We start from the raw sequence: 23,263 nt of genomic DNA on the forward strand, positions 1-23,263 counted from the left end.
CATTACAGGACTCTTCATCTTGTGTGGCCTGACTGGCCTGTCTGAGTGTCTCTTTAACAGACCGCTCACAAGTTAAACATTTTGTCTGAAAACATCACTGGGCTACGGTGGTCAGACAAAGACAGATCTGCCTAATGAAACTCGAGGAAGAGGGAACCGTTTAGATTTAAGAGCTATGAATCGTTGTGTGTTGATGCGTTGGGTGGAAATATCTAGAGATGTACATATTTTGATAACTGAAGTGGAACATTCCAGTCATTCCCGGTAATAAACTCATGAGAACGAGAGCCAGAAAAGTGGTGACGCCGTTTGAAACGAGACACTTTACTTCTGCCCATAGCTAGTATCACTCTGTCTCTTTGAGATATAGTGTGTCAATGGAGTTTGCTGGTATTTTTGGCCATGTGCAAGATGATACCATAGGAAAACGGAATCTTGTCATGTCATTGTTGCCAAAAGTTATGTGTCAACCAATTCAAGCTTCTGTGAATTGGTCATGCTCCCAGCAGGCTTTGCGGTGCCAATGGGAAAAGATGAGCTTCAACCACTTGACGCTTATGTCAATACATCACAGTCATTGGGAAAAGATGAGTGTCAACCAATTGATGCTTGTGCCAATATGTTGATGAGTGTCACAGGGTGTACGCTAATGTCAATACATCACAGTCAATGGGAAAAGATGAGTGTCAACCAATTGATGCTTTTGTCAATGCATTGATGAGTGTCACAGGGTGTACGCTAATGTCAATACATTTACAGTCAATGGGATAAGATGAGTGCCAACTAATTGACGCTTATGTCAATACATTGCATTCAACAGGAAGTGATGAGTGTCAAAGGGTTGACGTTTACGTCAGTACATTGCAGCGAGAGGAGGGAGGGGAGAGAGAGTCAACAGACAGACAGAGGTGGGAGAGAGGAGGGATTGAGAGGAGAGGACAGGGAGGGAGGGGAAGAGAGATAAGGGATGGGAGAGAGAGTCAACAGACAGACAGAGGTGGGAGAGAGGAGGGATTGAGAGGAGAGGACAGGGAGGGAGGGGAAGAGAGATAAGGGATGCGAGAGGAGGGAGATAGGAGGGAGAAAGAGAGAGAGAGAGGGAGGGAAAGAGAGAAAGGGAGAGGGGGAGAGGTGGAGGGAGTGAAAGAAGGGGACAGAGAGAAGAGGAGGGGGGTAAAGAGGAGGTGGAAATATAGAAACAGAAGGAGGGAGAGAGAAGGGGTAGGGAGGGAGAGAGAGGAGGGAGAGAGAGAGAGAATAGAGAGACGGGGAAAGAGAGAAGAACTGTCTGTCTGTAAGTCTCATCTTTTCCTCTTTTCATCTTTTCCTTTTTTCTTTTTTTTTTATATTTATTTTTTCTTTTTTACCTTTATTTATACAGGTTTTTCTCATTGAGATAACATCTCTTTTCCAAGAGAGACCTGGTCCAATAGCAGCAGGGGAACAACGCTTCAGACAAAACAACTTACATACACTAACACAACATTAAACAAAACTAGAAACACACATACAGTATAAAAAAAAAACATTTTACATTAAAAACATGAAAGTCATGACTAAAAACAGCTGGCCTATAAACAATTACACTCTTCTATGATATATGCATCGATCAAGTGTTTAAATTCCACCAACGAAACTCGATCATCAAATTTCTAAATGTTTAGGAGAGATTTCCAGGACCACGGAGCTGAGTAACTAAAACTATTTCTACCATGACCTGTTCTAATTTTTGGCACTGTTAGAAGCAAATGAGAATGGGACCGTAATCTAAATCTATTTACCGACTTGACTAAAAATTGAATTAAATGGAATGTATTGACATTATCATCAATTGGTAGACAGTGTCAACCAATTTCCCATTAACAGCAATGTATTGATATAAGCATCATTTGGTTGACGCTCATCTTTTCCCATTGCTACCGCAAAACCTGATGGGAGCATGGCCAATTGACATGAGCATCAATTGGTTAACACCACATTTTTTGTTTTGATAAGCATCAATTATGTTTTGAGGCTGATAATGGGCTGACATGTCTTCTTTAATCCTTTTCCCTAACTAGGAATTATGTTTATGCCTTCAGAAAGTATTCATACCCAGATGACTTACACATTTTTTTGTTATGTTACAGCCTGAATTCAACTTGGATAAAATAAAATAAAATTCTCAACCATCTGCTTACAATTCCCATAATGACAAAGTGAAAACATGTTTTTAGAAATGTTTACGAATGTGTAGAAAATTAAATACAGAAATATCTCATTTACACAAGTATTCACACCCCTCAGTCAACACTTTGTCGAAGCACGTTTGGCAGCGATTACAGCTGTGAGTCTTTCTGGGTAAGTCTGTAAGTACTTTCCACACCTGGATTGTACAACATTTGCCCATTATTCTTTTCAAAATTCTTCAAGCTCTATCAAATTGGTTGTTGACCATTGCTAGATAACAATTTTTAGGTCTAGCCATAGATTTTAAAGTAGATTTAAGTCAAAACTGTAACTCAGCCACTCAGGAACATTCACTGTCTTCTTGGTAAGCAACTTCAATGTAGATTTGGCATTGTGTTTCCGGTTATTGTCCTGCTGAAAAGTGGAAAGCACACTGTACCAGGTTTTCCACTAGGATTTTGCCTGTGCTTAGCTCCATTCCATTTCTTTTTCATCCTGAAGAACTCCCTAGTCCTTGGTGATTACAAGCATACCCATAACATGATGCAGCCAACACTATGCTTGAAAATATGGATTGTGGTACTCAGTAATGTGTTGAATTGGATTTGCCCCAAACATAACACTTTGTATTCAGGCCAAAAAGCTAATTACTTTGCCACATGTTTTGCAGTATTACTTTAGTGCCTTGTTGCAAACAGGATGCAGTACATGTTTTGGAACATTTTAATTCCGTAAAAGGTTCCTTATTTTCACTCTGTCAATTAGGTTAGTATTGTGGAGTAACTACAATGTTGTTGATCCATCCTCAGTTTTCTCCTATCACAGCCATTAAACTCTGTAACTGTTTTAAAGTCACTATGGGCCTCATGGTGAAATCCCTGAGTGGTTTCCTTCCTCTTAGGCAACTGAGTTAGGAAGGATGCCTGTGTCTTTGTAGTGACTGGCTGTATTGATACACCATCCAAAATGTAATAATAACTTCACTATGCTCAAAGGGATTTTCAATGTCTGCTTTTTTATTTTTACCCATCTACCAATAGGTGCCCTTCTTTGCGGAGAATTGCCAACATCCCTGGTCTCTGTGGTTGATTCTGTGTTTGAAATTCACTGCTCGACTGAGGGACCTTACAGATAATTGTATGTGTGGGGTACAGAGATGAGGTAGTCATTCAAAAATCATGTTCAACTCTATTATTGCACACGGAGAGAGCAACGCATGTGACTTTTTATGGACATTTTTACTCCTGAACTTATTCAGGCTTGCCATAACAATGGAGTTGAATACTAATTGACTCAAGACACTTCAGCTTTTCATTTTGTATTAATTAACTGAATTATGGGGTATTGTGTGTAGGCCAGTGACCAAACATCTCAATTGAATTCATTTTAAACTGAAGGCAGTGTATGCCGGTATTCACATGGAATGGTGTTTTTCATTTTTACATTCCTATCAAAGAAGGGGATTATCAGGCCCATTTTCTATGAAGGAGAAAGACAGAAAAAAGAAGAGAGCCACAAGGGCAGGAGGAAGGCCAGAGCCCATAATCATAGTGCATAATCGACGGGCACCTGTGTTCACTTTAAAGTTGTCTACGAGAGTGTTATCTCTCTCATAATAATAGTATTGAATCCTCTTTTGTTCCTGTGTTCTGTGAAATTATAGACATGTTTTATGTTACCGCATTCCATTGAGGTGCACTCATAGAGCGTACATGGTTCATTCATACATACACTCAGGGATTTTCAACACCGCAGGCATCTCACTGACGTTTACAAGAATGTGCCTGTTGTTGTGTATAGATCAATCAAATGTTTTGCTGAGAACTTGTTGTGAACTTTGACTGTCTGGTCGAGAACAACATTGACTTGTCCTGTCACCCTCTCAAGGCCACACCCAGCCATCTCAATGAGGTTGGAGTGAGGAGGGGTTAGGTTGAAGAGAGGAGGGTGAGTTTGGAGTTGGGAGGAATGAGAAGGGGTAGAGGAGGGATGAGGTTGGAGTTGGGTCAGGTCACTAGGGGTCGATGACAACATGTTATGGCTCTTCAGATGTTTCTTTGTTGTCTCTTGTTTTAGCTATAAATCCCCTTGAGAGGGGAGCTGAGTCAATTCCATGAAACCGAAGAGCATTCCTACTGTACAGAAGAGGCCATGTGTGACATATTTGTGGATATTGGGGTAGTTTATCGTACTGAAGGGCAGAAGGATATTGTGGTATGCAAGGTTTTTCTGAGTGAAAATCACATGTTTGTCTCTAGTAGGTACATTTTTCAATTTGGCATTTTGACAGTCAAAAAACAATAAACCAAGCAGTTCGATCTAACAGTGAGGGAGACATTCACACCTTTATTCAGGACAGCCTTTCCAGGATTGATGGGCAAGCACATGTAAAAAGACGATCTGTAGGTTGTGACTGGCGTATGGTTTGATGGGTTCAGCTCAATGAAAACCTGCAGCTACTTGTTCAATCACAGCTGAACCTATAACCAACTTGCGGAGTGATAAGTCTTGTATATAGCCCACAGATCAATTGCATAAGTTATGGCTAATAACTTCTAACTAATATATCTTCAAAAGTTATTGGCAAATGGAACGCCTGACTTATACAATAAGTGTCTCAAGAGAAGGTTTAACTGACTGGCATGAGCTGGTGAGTACGCTGTCATAGAAAGTTATGCTCGTATGAATTTATGATCTAAAAATGAGATTAGCGAATCACCCATACCATAAATCAATGTACCTGTAGCAGCATATGCTTGGCTTTAGCTGTATTCATGCCATGTGATTCTGATCAGATCATGCTGTCAGTTAGTGTCAAAATACAGAGCTGGCCTATCTCAGCCTGCCTATCTCAGCCTGCCTATCTCAGCCTGCCTATCTCAGCCTCCCTATCTCAGCCTGCCTATCTCAGCCTGCCTATCTCAGCCTGCCTATCTCAGCCTCCCTATCTCAGCCTGCCTATCTCAGCCTGCCTAGCTCAGCCTGTCTAGCTCAGCCTGCCTAGCTCAGCCTGCCTAGCTCAGCCTGCCTATCTCAGCCTGCCTAGCCCAGCCTGCCTATCTCAGCCTGCCTAGCTCAGCCTGCCTAGCCCAGCCTGCCTAGCTCAGCCTGCCTATCTCAGCCTGCCTATCTCAGCCTCCCTATCTCAGCCTGCCTAGCTCAGCCTGCCTAGCCCAGCCTGCCTATCTCAGCCTGCCTAGCTCAGCCTGCCTATCTCAGCCTGCCTAGCCCAGCCTGCCTATCTCAGCCTGCCTAGCTCAGCCTGCCTATCTCAGCCTGCCTATCTCAGCCTGCCTATCTCAGCCTGCCTATCTCAGCCTGCCTGTCCTCACTTCGCTACACTATGTTCAATTTCGCTAAAAGCATGTGGCTGTTCAGTCAGTCAGTCAATCAGTGTTGTGCAGCAAACTAGCGTAGCCTGAAGCTCTGTTGTGTCATTAACATTCCTGTAGCTGAGGAGAGGTGGCTCCTTTAATGTTTTGAATGTTCTGCTACATGATAAAACAGCTCGGCCTGTCACCTGGGACCTGAGCGGCACACTCCATACCCCCTCCTTGTCCCGTCCTTGTTGAACTGTTCCTGGAACTACACCTCTCAACACTCAACTCTAACAACTAGTTTGTGCTGCCAGTAATTTAGAAAACATCTCTCTTTTTCACTCCTTCTCTCTGCCTGTCTATCTTTCTCTCTCTATCTCTGTCCATCCTCCCCTCTCTCTCTCTCTCTCTCTCTCTGTCGTTCTCTGTCTCTGTCTCTCTCTCTGTAATTTAGGAAACATCTCTCTTTTTGTTATTTCTCACTCCTCTCTCTCGCCTTCTCTTTCTCTTTCTCTCTCTCTTTCTCTTTCTCTCTCTCTTTCTCTTTCTCTTTCTCTTTCTCTTTCTCTTTCTCTTTCTCTTTCTCTTTCTTTCTCTTTCTTTCTCATTCTCTTTCTGTCCTTCCTTCCTTCCTCCCTTCCTCCTTCCTTCCTTCCTCCCTTCCTTCCTTCCTTCCTTCCTTCCTTCCTTCCTTCCTTCCTTCCTTCCTTCCTTCCTTCCTTCCTTCCTTCCTTCCTTCCTTCCTTCCTTCCTTCCTTCCTTCCTTCCTTCCTTCCTTCCTTCCTTACTTCCTTCCTTACTTCCTTCCTTCCTTCCTTCCTTCCCTCTCTCTCTCTCTCTCTCCACCCCCTCTCTCACAACACCAGATTATAACACTGACTCATCCCTTCACTGCCAGATTGATAGACGGTCTGTTTTTATCTGAAACATGTTAATTCACCCGGCTGACAAAAACACTTAATTCCCTTGGCAGACAGTGCTAGATACATTTAAAGTGATTATCTTGCTGATGGACGTGAGAGACACAGCATCGTGTTCTCAAGAGGCCCGGGCTGTCATGTGTGGTCTCCTGGCATTGGTGTGTGTGTGTGTGCGCGAGCGCATGTGTTTGTGCATGTGCAGTCCTGCCCTGTCTGTCTCTCTCACTGATTCTGACGTGTGAGGTATTTTGTTCACCCTCAGGTTAACACTGAGTGGCGTTCTTTAAAAACACTACTGCAAAACAAACGGGAGCCTATAGGTAACCAGATCTGATGCTATCAGCTAATGTTGTTGATTGCTTCTGTTTACCAATCACTGAGAGTGTGACCTAGGGCCAACCACTTGAGCCCTGGAGCTCTGCCCAGATTCACTCTGCACTAATTATTGTGTGTGTGTGTGTGTGTGTGTGTGTGTGTGTGTGTGTGTGTGTGTGTGTGTGTGTGTGTGTGTGTGTGTGTTCGAGTTTGAGTGGTCACACGTTTAACGACTAGATTAGAGTTGGCCACTCCTGCCATATCTTACATATTGAAGTAGCCCCCAGAAAGACTCAAGAGAGTTCCAACCTAATTCAGAATAAGACATTTTATTTTTCAACAATTACAAAGAACAAAATATTTTAAAATCATATTTATATCTTACATCAGCTGTACAGAGATGACGTGTTTTTTCTAAATGATTCTGGAACAAGAACTGAACTAGAAAACCGAAGAGTATTTAAGTCGATGAAAAAATATTTGTCAATACAAAATAGAAAAGAAGACGTTGAACTGAAAATGGAATCCATAATATTGTATCCTGATGGAGTGTTTAGGCCTCTTAACTGGTCACAAAGTATTTTACAAAATAATACCATGGCCTCTTATAATAGCAAAAAAAAATCTTGGCCTCTTTGGTTCCATGATTAGGTATAATACATTTGAACAGAACTCAATTTGCTTTCTATAAAAATAACTTTTTTTCCCAATGGCAGTTTCTTTATTTTGTAACTAATCACGCAACTTTTCAGTGCAAATATTGTAACTATCATTCACTTTGAAGAAGAAGCGAAGGATTACATTTCAAGTACTGGTAATAGTTAATAACTGCAACAAAAATTTCCGTTTGTCTGGTGTCTGTGGGTCAATACTATACATTGCATAGCTCATGCGGCACTTATATTTAAAAGGATTGTGAGCAAGGGTCGGTGTACCACATTGTACTCTTGAAAGGCATTTCAATCTGCAAGTGCTATTTAATGTGCATTAGGAAGTGCTATGCTGCACCAGGACTTTAAACCAAACAACATGGCAACTCTTTCGCTTTTGATTTCCCGACTGAAATGAGAGTGGAAACTGGTTGTGCTACAGCTGCTTGAAGAAATTAAACTCTTCCCGTTAAAAGTGTGAACAAAAGAAAGGAAGGATTCAGAAGGAAGTAACAGAAGGTCAGTGTTTCTTCCCTATTGTCACTGTTTCACGTCACCGCCTAAACTCCCAGGTTTTGATGACAGCTTCAGCATTGGAATTGGAAATGATCAATGTATGGAAATGATCAATGTATGGAAATGATCAATGTATGGAAATGATCAATGTATGGAAATGATCAATGTATGGAAATTATCAATGTATGGAAATGATCAATGTATGGAAATGATCAATGTATGGAAATGATCAATGTATTTTTATGTTCCACTCACTCTTCTGACACGGAAGCCATTTTGATTTCCGGATGCTGGCCCGTAAAATGAAAACGGTTTTATATAAAAATGGTATCTTGTGACACATCAACAAGATGTATTTCTTGTTAGAAGTGCTGAAGTTGTATAAGAGGTGAGTTGTCAGTGCTTTCACTCTACGTTTTGCAGTCATACTTTCTTGAAAGAGGCGGGGTTGGGAATCGTCTATCAGCAAGTGCACCTCCTTCATAATCTCAGGCTCTTTCCCACCTTCGTCAGAGTATCGAAAATAGAACTCTCCATTTTCAGAATAGAAATGGCAATCTTGGAAATATATATAATGCGATAAGTACCAGCTAGTTCCAATCCCTCTGATAATGACACCTACATGAATTGGGATCGAATCATATGTTCACATGTTGGCAAAAGAAAAAAGGCTTCGACCAGAGAATATTATTAACAGACATAAATATATATACAAGTGTTTGTTCAGGCATAAGTGAGAATGAGTGTGTAGGATATGCGTAAATGAATTAAGTTGTGTGTGCATGTGCGTATGCCTTATGTCCATAAATATCACTTTGATTTCTATAATTCATTTTGGAATATCTTTTTCTTGTTTACAAATGTTCATAAAAGTCCACTTGAAGCACATGCAGTCTCAACTCAAGCGCATCCACACTCCTCCACGATCATATTGGGTACGTCTCTCTTGACGATGTTGTATTCATCGTCGAAGTAGAGCATTGACATGGTGCTGAGCTTGGTGGGGATGCAACAGGAGTTCATGGAGCCGGGGCTCATGCCTCTCATCCGATACTGATTGACCACTGCAGTGTGGAAGGACGACGCCGACCCTGGCACTCCCGCCATGTACGCTGGACAGTTGCCCTCGCAGTAGTTCCCAAAGTACCCCGACGGTGCGATGATCCAGTCGTTCCAGCCGATGAGGCGGAAGTCTATATAGAACTGCTGTCTGCAGCACAGGCTACTGCTCCCGTCACACTCCAGCCCCCTCTTCCTGATGCGGTGCTTGTTGTCCGCTTGCCGGGCCTGTACGACTAGAAACGGCCTGTGGGACTCGTCGTTCTGGTTCACGAGGATCGGGAAGACCGCCAGGTCCTCGCAGCCCTCACAGCGCACGTCCAGGTTCTGCCGCCGGCCGCCCTTCTCGAACACCATCTGGATAGCGTTGGTCAGGGGGAAGGTGTGCCAACCGCTCCTCTTCAGCTCGACACGCTTTTCCACCAGGTTCCACTTGCTGCCCAGGCCAGGCTCCTGGTAGTACACCTTGACTGTGACCTTCCTCCGCTGGCCCTTGTCCAGGGTGTTAGGAAGCAGCCTTAAGTACAGCCACAGGGTGGCCTGGGTCACATACAGGTGCTGGTTTCCCTCGTTAGAGATCAGGAAGAACAGGCTGGATTTCGATGATACCAGCTCATCTGGGAAAGACAGGAACAGAACAGGAAAAGTCTGTTAAAAGGCAGTTTAAACCTATAAAGGTTAGTATGGCAATGCTAAAAGAGGAGACAAACGCACAGATTCATTGGCTATATGGTGTAAATAAACATCTTTCAAAAACCTTACTGCTATTGGACAAAGCGTCAAGAAGATACTACCACACTGGGTGGTTCCAAGCTTGGATTGTTGGATGAATAGCTGGACAAGAACTGGACACATTGGGAACAGTTCAACAGTTTGGGATTAAATTGAGATAGACGGTTACTATGGCCTCCCTGGTTATAGCCTGTCTTAATGTCATCTTTATCTGGCCTGGGATGTAAACAGAGTTTGGACTGGCACTAAAGGGATTTGGTGGATGGGTGTACACTGGGAAACAGCTCTAACAGAGACACTCAGCCTCTTCTTGGTCCAGGGCCCGTATTCAGAAAGCGTCTCAGGGTGCTGATCCAGGATCAGTTTTGTATTTTAGATCATCATGAATAAGAGGGGGGACCTGTTCCTAGATCAGCACACCTACTCTGAGACGCTTTATGAATACAGGCCCTGGTCTTGTCACATAGGCCTACATGAGGTCTGCAACGACAGCGCAGCATCAGCAGGTCTGGAATCAGTTCCAGCTGGCCCTTGCCTATAGGGAGCCTTGACAGTGACAATGACAGTACAAATCTGTGATCAGGCCCACTTGAAGTTGCCCCTGGCCCTGAGTCGGGGTGGGTATGGAGAAGAGGGCTTATCAGAGCCAAGTACAAAGGCTCAAAGGCTTTGCTGTGAATACTGCAGAAAAACGAGAGCTTACTGAGCCTAACTGCTTACACAATGCACAGTAATGTGATGTAAAGGAAGCAAATGCATGGTAAAGCCAGGCACAGTGAGTGAAGAGGAGCACAGCTTCACTGTGGATTTATGATGAAGGAAAAAAGGAATTTACATGAAACTAGCTGGCCTTCCCAACAACCCAACTATCACCACAGAAACCTTTTTCTGGCTGCACAGTGTGTGCCAATGTTTCGTCGTTTTTTGGCTTGTGCCATATTGTTTTCATGTGTGGGTAGGTTCAGGTTCGGGTTAGGGTAGGGTCAGGGTCCAAAGTCAATTTCAAATCTAACGTGCACTTGTCACATGACATGACCAAAGCAACTCCTACTCTTCCACACTCTTCAGTAGCCAAGGCAGTAACCGAAATAGATGGTTTCTCCCCAGTCCTCCAGTGAGAGTGAAAACGTCTAACCTGAGAGACCGTCAGCAGCACTCTACATGGATCCTCTGTGACTGTCAGGTGGAGGAAAGTGGGAAAACGCACACATGTCAAGGGTCACCTCTCCAGCCTGAACACTGAGCTGTGCTGCCTGCCTATCTGCTTGCCGCCCCAAAGCGAGGGGACCCGACCTGGGCGGGCCTGTGCCCCATCCTCAGGCATCAGCTATAATGGAGGCTGCTCTGGCCTGCCCAGCCAGTCTCCATCTGCACTGCCTCACACAACACAAGACAGGTCATCTCCTTGTTATTACTAAACTCAAAGACTTAGTCAACAGACAGCTATAGACCACACTCTGACTGTACTAGCACCAGGCCATGGGTGGCAGCACAGCTGTCAAGACATGACCATCAATAAGCAAAAAAGTAAGACCTAGTGTCTCCCGATTGAAATGGAGGTTCTATTTATCTTCTGTTTACCAATGGATGACGTTGATATCTTACTGTATCGGTTATTTCTTCTTTCAACGGGGGAGGCGGGAAGAGGGGGGCTTTGTGAAACAAACCTAAGGGGTCCATTTTTCACTCTGTGAGTAAAGAGGGAAATTGTCTCAGATGGAACAGGATACTCAAGAACAGAATACTCCCCAAAAAGACACATCCAATCAGAAAGGGGTTTGTCAGGTGATCTTATGAGAGCGCCAATGCAGTATACAGCATTCTTTCTTTATCCTTCTCAGGGACAGAAACAGAGTTGCAGAGAAAGCGTCTTCAGATGCTATCACTATAGCTGACATTGTGGCATCTTTGTCGGGCGACTGCTGTAGTAACCGTACGCAACAACGGCAAATACAAGGTCTAACAGGCAAGCATGACGAAGTCAATGAGTACTGTGCAGGCAGGAACCAAGTCCCACTCTAGGACTATATAAGGGAGATGGTCCCTCACACCATGCATTCTAATACGGAACAGTCAGTGGCAGTGAGTTCACCATTCCAGTTCACTCTACATTCAGCATGCATGGTCCTGACACAAAGCACTGACCTTATGTAGATGTACAGCCATTCTAAAGCAGCCCTGATTTCAGGTCAGCTTGTCAGGGTTATTCAGCTGTTCCCATAGGAGAACCCTTTTTGGCTCCAGGTAGAAGAACCATTTTGGGTTCCATATGGAACCCTCTGTGAAAAGGATTCGACAAGGAACCCAAAAGGATTCTACCTGGAACCAAAAGGGTTCCACCTAGAACCAAAAAGGGTTCTCCTATGAGGACAGCCGAATAACCCTTTTAGGTTCTAGAAAGCACAATGATTTCTAAGTGTATTTGAGAAGCACCAAACAGGGTTGGCTTTGATCAGCTAACCAAATCACTGACACTAATTGTGTTGGAGAGATGCGCAGACGGTTAGAGAAACTCTGGGGTGACTTAAACTGCTATAAGAATAAGAGGCAATGAAAAGTTTGATTTGAATACACGTGGGCCCAAGCAGGTGGCATCATTGATCAATTCCAGTCCCCCCTTCAGCATCTCTAAGCAAATTGTTCTGTGAGCTCTTCTCAGTGCCACGACCAGCTGGCAGCAGCTACCACCCTGGGTAATACTGCCAACTGGCAAGGAGGGCAAAGAGGCACAAGGAAGGCAACCCAACTGAATCTACACAAGTATACAGTACAAAGTTACAGAGCTTTTGTGAGTAATGTGAAAATATTATGGGGCTTTTCAAATCTTTTTGGAATTGTCCATATCATTCCTTTGAACGTGAATGTGATATTATACCTACCCTTAATCTATTCTATGCAAACCATGGATTGTATGTGTTGTTTTGAAGATGAGTGCTATGAGGCTGTTATAGTGACATTATTTATGAGTCTCTGGGGTGTGAACCTAAGCCTGAGGACACACTTTTTCTATGCTCACACTCTAACAAATGCTTGGTTGTTTGGTTGACCTAACTGCTGGGTTGCAGGTGTTGGGTCACGTTCTTTTCTTTAGAAAACCGCTGGGTTATTGACTCTGGGTTATTTACGCTGAGTTATTTACGCTGGGTTATTTACGCTGGGTTATTGACGCTGGGTTATTGACGCTGGGTTATTGACGCTGGGTTATTGACGCTGGGTTATTGACGCTGGGTTATTTACGCTGGGTTATTGACGCTGGGTTATTGACGCTGGGTTATTGACGCTGGGTTATTGACGCTGGGTTATTGACGCTGGGTTATTTACGCTGGGTTATTGACGCTGGGTTATTGACGCTGGGTTATTGACGCTGGGTTATTGACGCTGGGTTATTGACGCTGGGTTATTTACGCTGGGTTATTGACGCTGGGTTATTGACGCTGGGTTATTGACGCTGGGTTATTGACGCTGGGTTATTGACGCTGGGATATTGAGATGTAACCCAGAGGATCAGAAGACTGGAGGCATCATTTAGTAAGGGGCGTGGCATTCAGATAGTTATTTTTAGCCACCTGAGTAAATGTCATTCCTGCTCATCTGTTCTGTTGAATAGCTATCACATGCTATGGTTAAACGTGCAGTTCTTTGTAGCTTTAATGATGCGTATAGAAGTGTACAGTATATAAGCATCATTCCCTAATATAAGCATCATTCCCTAAGTTCCCTAAAAGCCTCTATAAATCCCATTGTTGGGACACAATAAGGTGGTATAACTTACTGTAATATGTCATAAATTAAAACGTTCTTCGCAGTATGATGAACATGACGAACAGTAGTGTTGGATCTGTGACATCCACTTGTATAGATAATATCTTCGCTAACGCTGCAGAGCTTTGCTCCAGAGCAATATCAGTTCCCATTGGCTGTAGTGACCATAACATTGTGGCAATAACAGGGGAAGCCAAATTACCAAAGGCCGAGCCTAAAGTTATCATGGTCAAGTCATAATGACAAAGTTGTTGTGAAGATGGAGTGAGGTATGTCTGTTATAAAAACATGTTCCTCATTTTCGAAACAAAGATCAACTGTACTAGTTGTTCGGGCTCTTGTCCCATCTTGATTACTGTCAGGTAATATGGTCAGTTGCAGCGAAGAAAGACCTAGAAAAGCTGCAGCTGGCTCAAAACAAAGCAGAACGCCTTGCCCTTAACTGCACACACAGAACTAACATCAACAACATGCATGACAGTCTTTCATGGTTGGGGGTTGAGGAGAAATTGATTACTTCTCTTGTAGTCTTTTTAAGAAACATTTGTGTGTTGAAAATGCCTAACCACTTGTATAATCTATTTGCATACACTTCAAACAGACATACCGCACCAGACATGCCACTATGGGTCTCTTCACTGTACCCAAACCAAAAACAGATTGAATGTGTAGCTCAGGTATGTATAGAGCAATGTCGTCATGGAATGCTCTTCCATCAGAGGTTACTCAGGCAAAAGAAAGTCTAGCTTCAAAAGACAGATTTAAAAAACATATCGTGTCACAACGCCTCTCCTATTTCTAAATATCTAATTTAACTGTACAGAATATAAGAATATTGATATGTACAGTTGAAGTTGGAAGTTTACATACACTTAGGATGGTGTCATTAAAACTCGTTTTTCAACCACTCCACAAATTTCTTGTTAACAAACTATAGTTTTGGCAAGTTGGTTAGGACATCTACTTTGTGCAAGACACAAGTCATTTTTCCAACAATTGTTTACAGACAGATTATTTCACTTCTAATTCACTGTATCACAATTCCAGTGGGTCAGAAGTTTACATACACTAAGTTGACTGTGCCTTTAAACAACTTGGAATATTCAAGAAAAGGATGTCATGGCTTTAGAAGTTTCTGATAGGCTAATTGACATCATTTGAGTCAATTGGAGGTGTGCCTGTGGATGTATTTCAAGGCTAATCTTCAAACTCAGTGCCTCTTTGCTTGACATCATGGGAAAATCAAAAGAAATCAGCCAAGACCCCAGAAAAAAAATTCTAGACCTCCACAAGTCTGGTTTCCAAACGCCTGAAGTTACCACATTCATCTGTACAAACAATAGTATGCAAGTATAAACACCATGGGACCATGCAGCCGTCATACCGCACAGGAAGGAGATGCATTCTGTTTCCTGGAGATGAACATACTTTGGTGCGAAGAGTGAAAATCAATCCCAGAACAACAGCGAAGGACCTTGTGAAGATGTTGGAGAAAACAGGTACAAAAGTACATTTATTCACAGTAAAACGAGTCCGATATCGACATAACCTGAAAAGCTACTTAGCAAGGAAGAAGTCACTGCTCCAAAACCGCCATAAAAAAGCCAGACTACAGTTTGCAACTGTACATGGGGACAAATAACTTTTTGGAGAAATGTCCTCTGGTCTGATGAAACAAAAATAGAACTGTTTGGTCATAATAACCATCGTTATGTTTGGAGGAAAAAGGGGTATGCTTGCAAGACGAAGTACACCATCCCAATCGTGAAGCACGGGGGTGGCAGCATCATGTTGTGGGGGTGCTTTGCTGCAGGAGGGACTGGTGCCCGTCACAAAATAGATGGTATTGTGACGAAGGAATATGATGTGGATATATTGAAGCAACATCTCAAGACATCAGTCAGGAGTTAAAGCTTGGTCGCAAATGGACAATGAACCCAAGCATACTTCCAAAGTTGTGGTAAAATGGCTTAAGGACAACAAAGTCGCGGTATTGGAGTGGCCATCACAAAGCCCTGACCTCAAACCTATATAAAATGTGTGGGCAGAACTGAAAAAGTGTGTGCGAGCAAGGAGGCCTACAAACCTGACTCAGTTACACCAGCTCTGTCAGGAGGAATGGGCCAAAATTCTCCCAACTTATTGTGGGAAGCTTGTGGAAGGCTACATGAAACGTTTGACCCAAGTTAAACAATTTAAAGGCAATGCTACCAAATACTAATTGAGTATATGTAAACTTCTGACCCACTGGGAATGTGATGAAAGAAATAAAAGCTGAAACAAATCCTTATCTCTACTATTATTCTGACATTTCACATTCTTAAAATAAAGTGGTGACCCTAACTGGCTTAAGACAGGTAATTTTTACTAGGATTAAATGTCAGGAATTGTGAAAAACTGAGTTTAAATGTTTTTGGCTAAGGTGTATGTAAACCTTCAACTTCAGCTGTACATGTGAATAGTGTGTAAATAGTGTTTTTGTTGCATCTTGATGCCTTTCCTATATATAAAACTATTTTTGTTTTGAATTTATTGTAATATTTTATGTTGTTCTTGTCTATTACTGTTCTGTACTTTGTCATTTATTTGTAGGTTTCTATGTGGACCACAGGAGGTTGGTGGCACCATAATTGGGGAGGATGGGCTTGCGGTAATGGCTGGAGCGGCATAGGTAGGATGATATCAAATATAACAAACACATGCTTTCCAAAAAATGGCAACTGTTAATTTGACAAAACCCTTTTAGAGATGACCATAGGGGATCCTAATAAACTAAACTCATGGGTGGCCAATAAGATTTAGCTGAAAGCCATGCCCATAGTAAGACACGCCTCCTGAACATAACCTAAGGATTACATTCAAAAGGGCCCAGCTAGCAGCTGGGTACACCCAGTATGAGAGTAACAAAACCCCAACTGATGGTTAAATTAACCCATGTTTGGGTAATCCCAACAAACCAACATGTTGGATTATTCACCCAACTCAACTGGCTGGGTCAAAATAACCAAACATGTGTTCTGTCCACAAGTTAACCAGCGCTGGGTTACCAAATAACCCAAAGTGTTTGCAGAACAGCTTGGGGGAAATAATAATTTAAAACATCTATAAATGATAAACACAAGCAACATTTGGATTTGTTTCGTTTTATATTTCAAGCTATTTGACTGAATTTTCCTGTATGCATGGAACCCGCATCAGTTGATTTCTGGTTTCATGCTCCCTACCCTTTAAATACAAATACACAATATTCCAAAAGTAGGCTACTACTGTGCCTACTGTAAGGAATTTGTGACTGTGTTGTTTTCAAATCACAGACCCTTTCTGCTTTTAGCGGGGCCGGGGATGATGCGAGACATCACCTTGATCAACTGTGTGGTCCAAACTTTACGCGCACCAGACCCTTTGCGTAAAAGTGGTTTTATTTGTAGTTTTTTTTTGCCTAGTACAATAGAGTAAACGGTAGCTTGCCTGTAATATACAATAATTACACACCTGTCTCTGCGAAACTGATTATCTCCGAGCTTTCCTCCAGCACGTCATTGGCATTGCTGGTCGCGTGTCCATCCAGATTCGGGATTTCTACTCTGCCATCCTCGCGGACTTTACCCGCGTGGAGCTTCCGAAGCGCAGTCACCATCGCCGCCTTCGGGATAGGATGGGTGATGTTGGGTCTTACCCTCATCTGTAACCTGCTCAAGATATGCCTTTTCACCGCCTCCAGAAAGTCAATGTCCACCCGTCCCGATTCCTCGGGCTGACCGATGCCACACGAAGTGCAAGTTTCCTGAGCTACGGTTTGCGTCTCCGTTCCCGGCAAAGGTCTCAAGGATCCCGGCGCCGCTTCTTTGCAGCGGACAGTCAACACACAAGCCACAAATAATGCCACTTTGATTATACAGTTAATCATTTTCTTTATGAAGAAAAAAAAGTCGTGATATTTAAAGTGCAATAAGCCTATAATTCGTTTTCTACTATAAAAAGGTATGCACAATATTGCTGTCAAATGTAGGCTATTCACTTGGCGTTTTTAAGAAAATACGATTTCGAATGAAAATAAATATAAAGTTGTAGAATCCCGTTAGTCCGTATACATTTGCAAGGAGTCCATGCAATAATAAATATTTCACTCAATTCAGGCGCGTTTTGATGGAATTAAATATTCCTTTCACCGTAACTTGAAATATTCCCCTTATTTCGTGTCTGTGTTCATTCCCGATGTCTGTCACTCAGTTGACTTCACTTCAGGGGCACATTGGGAGTCAAGTCCGTTCTGCTTGTCTCAATGCCTTTGCTTCACCCTTTCAAGGTAACACAATTTAAAAACCAGTAGGCTACCATTATCCGTCAATTGAGTTTCAGTTCAATGCCTGACGTATCATGCCATGGTTTAATTGAACTGCAATCCGCAATAACCATCATTTAGAAACGAATAGAAGAGGACAAACTAAACGAATAGAAAACCACCCATTGGTTGATAAACTCAAATCAGGATATTCCATAGATGGAAAAAGCTGAAGGGTCGGTCAAATAATAACTTATCGCATATTGTAGCATCCAGTTTGTCATTTGCTTTGGACTTATTCCTTCAGTTTTTGTTCCTGTGCATCCTTATTAAAATGCATCTTAATTGGATTTGTATTCCCGATATGAAATTGCCCTGGTATACTTGAGCATAAAGAGGTCTGATGATCGGACGAACCTTTCTCTTGCTAGGTCGATTTAGGAGCCCTCCATAGACTGAAAGTTTTTATACAGGGAGTTGAAACCACGTGGGACGTCCCACCAACTAAACAGACTCCTAGTATTTGGTAGGAGATTATGCCTAGGCTTAAGGTGAACTATCCTCCTTAGCTCTCATGTCCAGAGAAAATGCTTATGTCCTATGGAAAACGAATTAGGAGAGATAAAAAATATGACTTAAGAATTCGAGTAACCAATTGTTTACCAGACTGACTAATGACTTGTGCATAATGCATTGATTTGCGCACAAGATATAGAATCATTAGCATAGGCTATCTTTCCAGTGGAAACGATCTACAATCGTCAATAAACTTCCATTTTAAAATAAATTAACATTTAATATGTTCCTTATAAAGCCTGTAGGTCTAATAGTCTAGACAAGGCCATGTTTTAATATAAAACATTTCCATCAACACATGCTATCCAAATGCTCTTTTTTTGTGGCTTTTTCATGAATTAAACAAACAGAAAACGTGTCTCCTATAGATGCTCCTAATTGAAAAAATTAAAAATGAATGGTACCGACAGATTTTTGACAGGCCTTTCTTGTTGTGGCTCAAGCAAAACAGCATGGCGACCATAAGCATCTCCTAAACAATACTGATTGTATTGGAAACAACACCAAGGTCATAAAGATTTAAGCGCCAAAGGTGACACTACCAAAGGCACCACTTTCATTATTTGAAGTGACACAAAAACATTGACCAATTCAAGTCAGAGCTCTGTTTTGTCGTCACTCAAATATGAGTGAATTATATGCCTAAATACATATATCACATAATACATTTGACCTAACATTGGCAACACTGCAATTTGTGAATGCCCAACATATTTTAACGCAATTTTTTTTAGGTGCGCTCTCCCAATACTACAACAAACAGATCAAGTTGAAAGTTGTTAAATGCTGCCACCTTTCTTCTAAATATTGCAACTACACATTGCATGAACCGCACACATTTTTTTGCAATCTGCATCCAGGCAATACACCGATAGACCTGAGCCATATAGCTTATATAGGCATATCTATCCAACAGTTTAAAAATAAAACATGAATTTACAGCATAAATCATGAAATATGCTGGATAATATTGAGGGAAAACAATGCACATACAATGACTGTGTAGGCTAGTATAGATAAATTAAAACGTTTGCACTGTTTCTAATTGTCATAGGCCTACAGGCCTACAGACCTATAGCTGTGCAATTCCGGTCCTGGAGGGCAGAAACACGTTTGGATTCTATTTCTAACTGTAGTTACTTGGAATTAACCATGGGGCCTCATTTATAAACGTTGTGTAGGCCTACATACAAAATACATAGGATACCCATAAACATTCGTGCGCCATAAAAACAACTGAACTTGACCTGCGAAAAATGCAATTTCAGAATGTGGGAGGGACGTCCCCCCTGTCTCCAGTGAAAGTTGCACCCGTGCCCATAGGCCTATTAGGCTTACAACGTCCCGTCTCTAATTTAATTGGACCCACTTTATAGTAGTAATTCGATTTCAAGTACCCAATTTTGCTCCATGCGATCCGATTCGGAGCGCAGCTTAAGGGTAGAACCGGCGGTTCACCTTTACCATTTACATTTTTTTTAGGCTAGGCTACTGTGTATCTACTGTGTATAACCTACTGTAATTTCAAATGCCTCAAGTAAACAACATTTAATCTATGAACATAATACATATTTTCATGCAGAATAATTTCCTCCCCACCTTTCCTGACCATGATAGGTTCATGTTACAGAAGAACTTTTAACCTTACAACAAATTACCATGCGCATCTCTCATTTAATTGGGCCTATAAATTAGGCTATTATTTCAAGTATTTTGCTCTGTGCATCCAAAAGGGAGCGCGGTTTATAATATAGCCTACAGTAGAATTTAAGAGATGAACAGACAGTTGATATTTTGCTTTAAAGAGTGTAGGATACCACCGTAAATTGGCCTACTAGGTTTTACATTTTGTTGAGCATACTAGACAACGTTTCAGAATTTGTGGGCAGTGCAGCATATTTAAGTTTGGGGAAAAGTAAATGCAAAACATTATCGAATTCAAACGATCTGTTTACAGGTCCACAACAATTTGCAATTGTTTTTTTTCTTTCAGAAATGGTCAGATACAGCAAATGTTACTGTAAAAGTTTTAAACATTCTGCCAACACCTCCAGAGACATTTGATCACATTTGCAATTGCCATTTCCTTAAGAAACTGCCCTGGCCTGATTGCAATACAAATAAATAGTAGCCTAATGGAGTTTTTTTGTCACGCCCTGACCTTAGAGCTTTTTATGTCTCTATTTTGGTTTGGTCAGGGTGTGATTTGGGTGGGCATTCTATGTTCTTTATTTCTAGGTTTTGTGTTTCTATGTTTTGGCCGGGTATGGTTCTCAATCAGGGACAGCTGTCTATTGTTGTCTCTGATTGGGAATTATACTTAGGCAGCCTGTTTTGCAGCCTTAGGTTGTGGGATGTTTTTTGTTGTTGTTGTTGTTGTTAGCGCTGTGTAGCCATCAGAACGTGACGTTCTTTTGTTTAGTGGTCAGCTGTAATAAAAGTATGAACACCTACCACGCTGCATCTTGGTCCACTTCTTCCGACGAGCGTTCCACTTTTTGTAGGCACTAACTCCGCCATGGTTTGTTAGACAAAATTAGGAAAATGAATGGTGTTTTTGGAGGGTTTTTGGATAAACCCCGAAAACAAGGTCTGTGGCAGACACAGGTTTATGAGATTTTATATGTTTTGTGAGTTTAAAATAATTGATGTTATAGAAAAAGCACATAAAGGCTTCATAATTCATAAAGGTCATGTTAACTGCTATTATCTCATAGAACAAAACGTATAAGATCTCCTAAGCCTGTGTTAAGGATCGGACCCTTTTTTTCTCTCCAATTTTAACCTAAAATGACATACACAAATCTAACTGCCTGTAGCTCAGGGCCTGAAGCAAGGATATGCATATTCTTGATACCATTTGAAAGGAAACACCTTGAAGTTTGTGGAAATTTGAAAGTAATGTAGGAGAATATAACACATTAGATCTGGTTAAAGATATTACAAAGCAAAAACATTTTTTGTTGTTGTTGTAATTTTTCATATTTGAAATGCAAGAGAAAGCCCACTGTATTATTGCAGTTTAGGTGCAATTTAGATTTTGGCCACTAGATGGGAGCAGTGTACGTGAAACGTTTTAGACTGATCAAATTAACCACTGCATTGCTGTTCAAAATATTGTATCAAGTCTGCCCAGATGTGCCTAATTGTTTTATTGATACATTTTCAAGTTCATAACTGTGCACTCTCTTCAAACAATAGCATGGTATTCTTTCACTGTAAAAGCTACTGTAAATTGGACAGTGCAGTTAGATTAACAAGAATGTAAGCATGTACGGGCCATTTAAGAAAATGGTGAACTCAGCCAGTGATGCCTGTTTGAGGATGAAGCCCGGAAAGACCTGCCTCCCAGGTCTCCTCTTCAGACACCGCTCAGGCCCCTGTGCCCACAGTTATCCAGGCCACCTCTCCAACTTCCTTCTAAGCCACCCCTCCAACTGCCTTCCAGACCACCTCTCCAACTGCCTTCCAGGCCACCTCTCCAGCTGCCTCCCAGGCCATTTCTTCAGCTGCCTTCCAGGCAACCTTTCCAACTGCCTTCCAGGCCACCTTTCCAACTTCCTTCCAGGCCACCTTTCCAGTTGCCTCACAGGCCACCTCTCCAACTGCCTTCCAGGACACCTCTCCAACTGCCTTCCAGGCCACCTCTCCAGTCACTTCACAGGGCACCTCCCCACATGTATCAGGCTGTGGTTGGGAAACACCTGATTACTCTTCTAATTTCAACCCAGTTGATGTACGCCCCTTCCTAAAAGCAGGGTTCAGGAAAATTACAACAAGGAGTAAGAAGAGGAGAAAACTGTGATTTGACAGATACACCCGTCACGCAGGCACTGGAAGAAGAGCATAAAAAGTCAAGCACTCAGAAGGCAAAAATAAAAATTGCCCTGACGAAAACAATAGCTGGAAAGAAGCAAGCCAAGATAAACCACACTGAACAACAACAAAAAAACAACCCTGCCTAAGAAAAAAGGCAAAACAAAGCAGATTGAACCAGAATATTCCAGAAGGAAAACGTGTGTGCATGGAGCACTTTAACAATTCCAAGGAGGTCTGGGTGCAGTGCTGGGAATGCAAATTATGGGCCCACCCCAAGACAAATATACAACTGTCACAAATGTGACTCTGATTAAGTGAGCATGTCCAACAGTCACACACACCACAAACGTTCAGGTATAGGTGTTTCGTTTAGCCTAGTTGTTGTTTGGTTGAGAAATACCATTTAGTGGAGGGTAAAATAATACACATTTTATTTAAGGTTATTATAATTTCTGCCCAATAAAATGTTAAACATGGCAATGTTGCTCTCACACGTTTCATTCTGTTACAATTCACCCCAAGCACTGTTACTAACCCTGCCCATGAGGTAAATTGTAACACTTCACTCCTTGTATTTAAGACAACACCATGCATTTGCAATTTGATTTACATATATAATAACCACACCAATTTGTGTGGACAGCTGTAGGTTGTTTGTATCAAGTTTCGAATACACCACCATAAACAATCTCTGAGAAACTGACGAAAAGTGTTAAAACCACCCTATCTCCCCTACTCAATACATCCAAAGCATGCAGCAAACGAGGGCATTATTGTCACCATAATAGGTTAATAATGGGCGTTTTTCAGGCGGAGTTTTAATGCTAGTTTGGTTTATAAAGGCAAAAATGCATATGTATGGTGTGCGCCAACTTTCTAAACATTAATATTTTTTACATGCACAGTCTTTAAAAAAATGGCGCATTCCTTTCGAACGGTCATCCAACTCGGAATTCCAACTCGGGAACTCGGGCCTCTTTCTAGAGCTTCGACATTCCGAAGTGAAGATCACTGACATCATGGTTTATTTTTAACGCGGCATCAACGTCGCCATGACATCGCCTACAAGTGTGATCGGAGAGAAGCAGTCCTAGCCCATCTTGTTCATATTGTACGGTCTTTGGTGGCACAATTCCATATGACGTC

The 23,263-nt window shown here is 42.0% G+C and overlaps 1 protein-coding gene across 1 annotated transcript; it reads right to left on the reverse strand.

Annotated features, from left to right (window-relative positions):
• Positions 1 to 8,143: 8,143 nt before the first annotated feature.
• Positions 8,144 to 17,347, reverse strand: LOC139414159 (inhibin beta B chain-like). Its single transcript, XM_071162040.1, has 2 exons — positions 16,933 to 17,347; positions 8,144 to 9,563 (listed from the first exon to the last, which is right to left on the reverse strand). Exons 1-2 carry the CDS (start codon positions 17,345 to 17,347, stop codon positions 8,788 to 8,790), a joined length of 1,191 nt encoding a protein of 396 aa, XP_071018141.1. The 3' UTR covers positions 8,144 to 8,787.
• Between the last annotated feature and the right edge of the window lie 5,916 nt (positions 17,348 to 23,263).

The sequence above is a fragment of the Oncorhynchus clarkii genome, chromosome 7, assembly GCF_045791955.1.
Source record: "Oncorhynchus clarkii lewisi isolate Uvic-CL-2024 chromosome 7, UVic_Ocla_1.0, whole genome shotgun sequence".
Classification (NCBI taxonomy): Eukaryota; Metazoa; Chordata; class Actinopteri; order Salmoniformes; family Salmonidae; genus Oncorhynchus; species Oncorhynchus clarkii.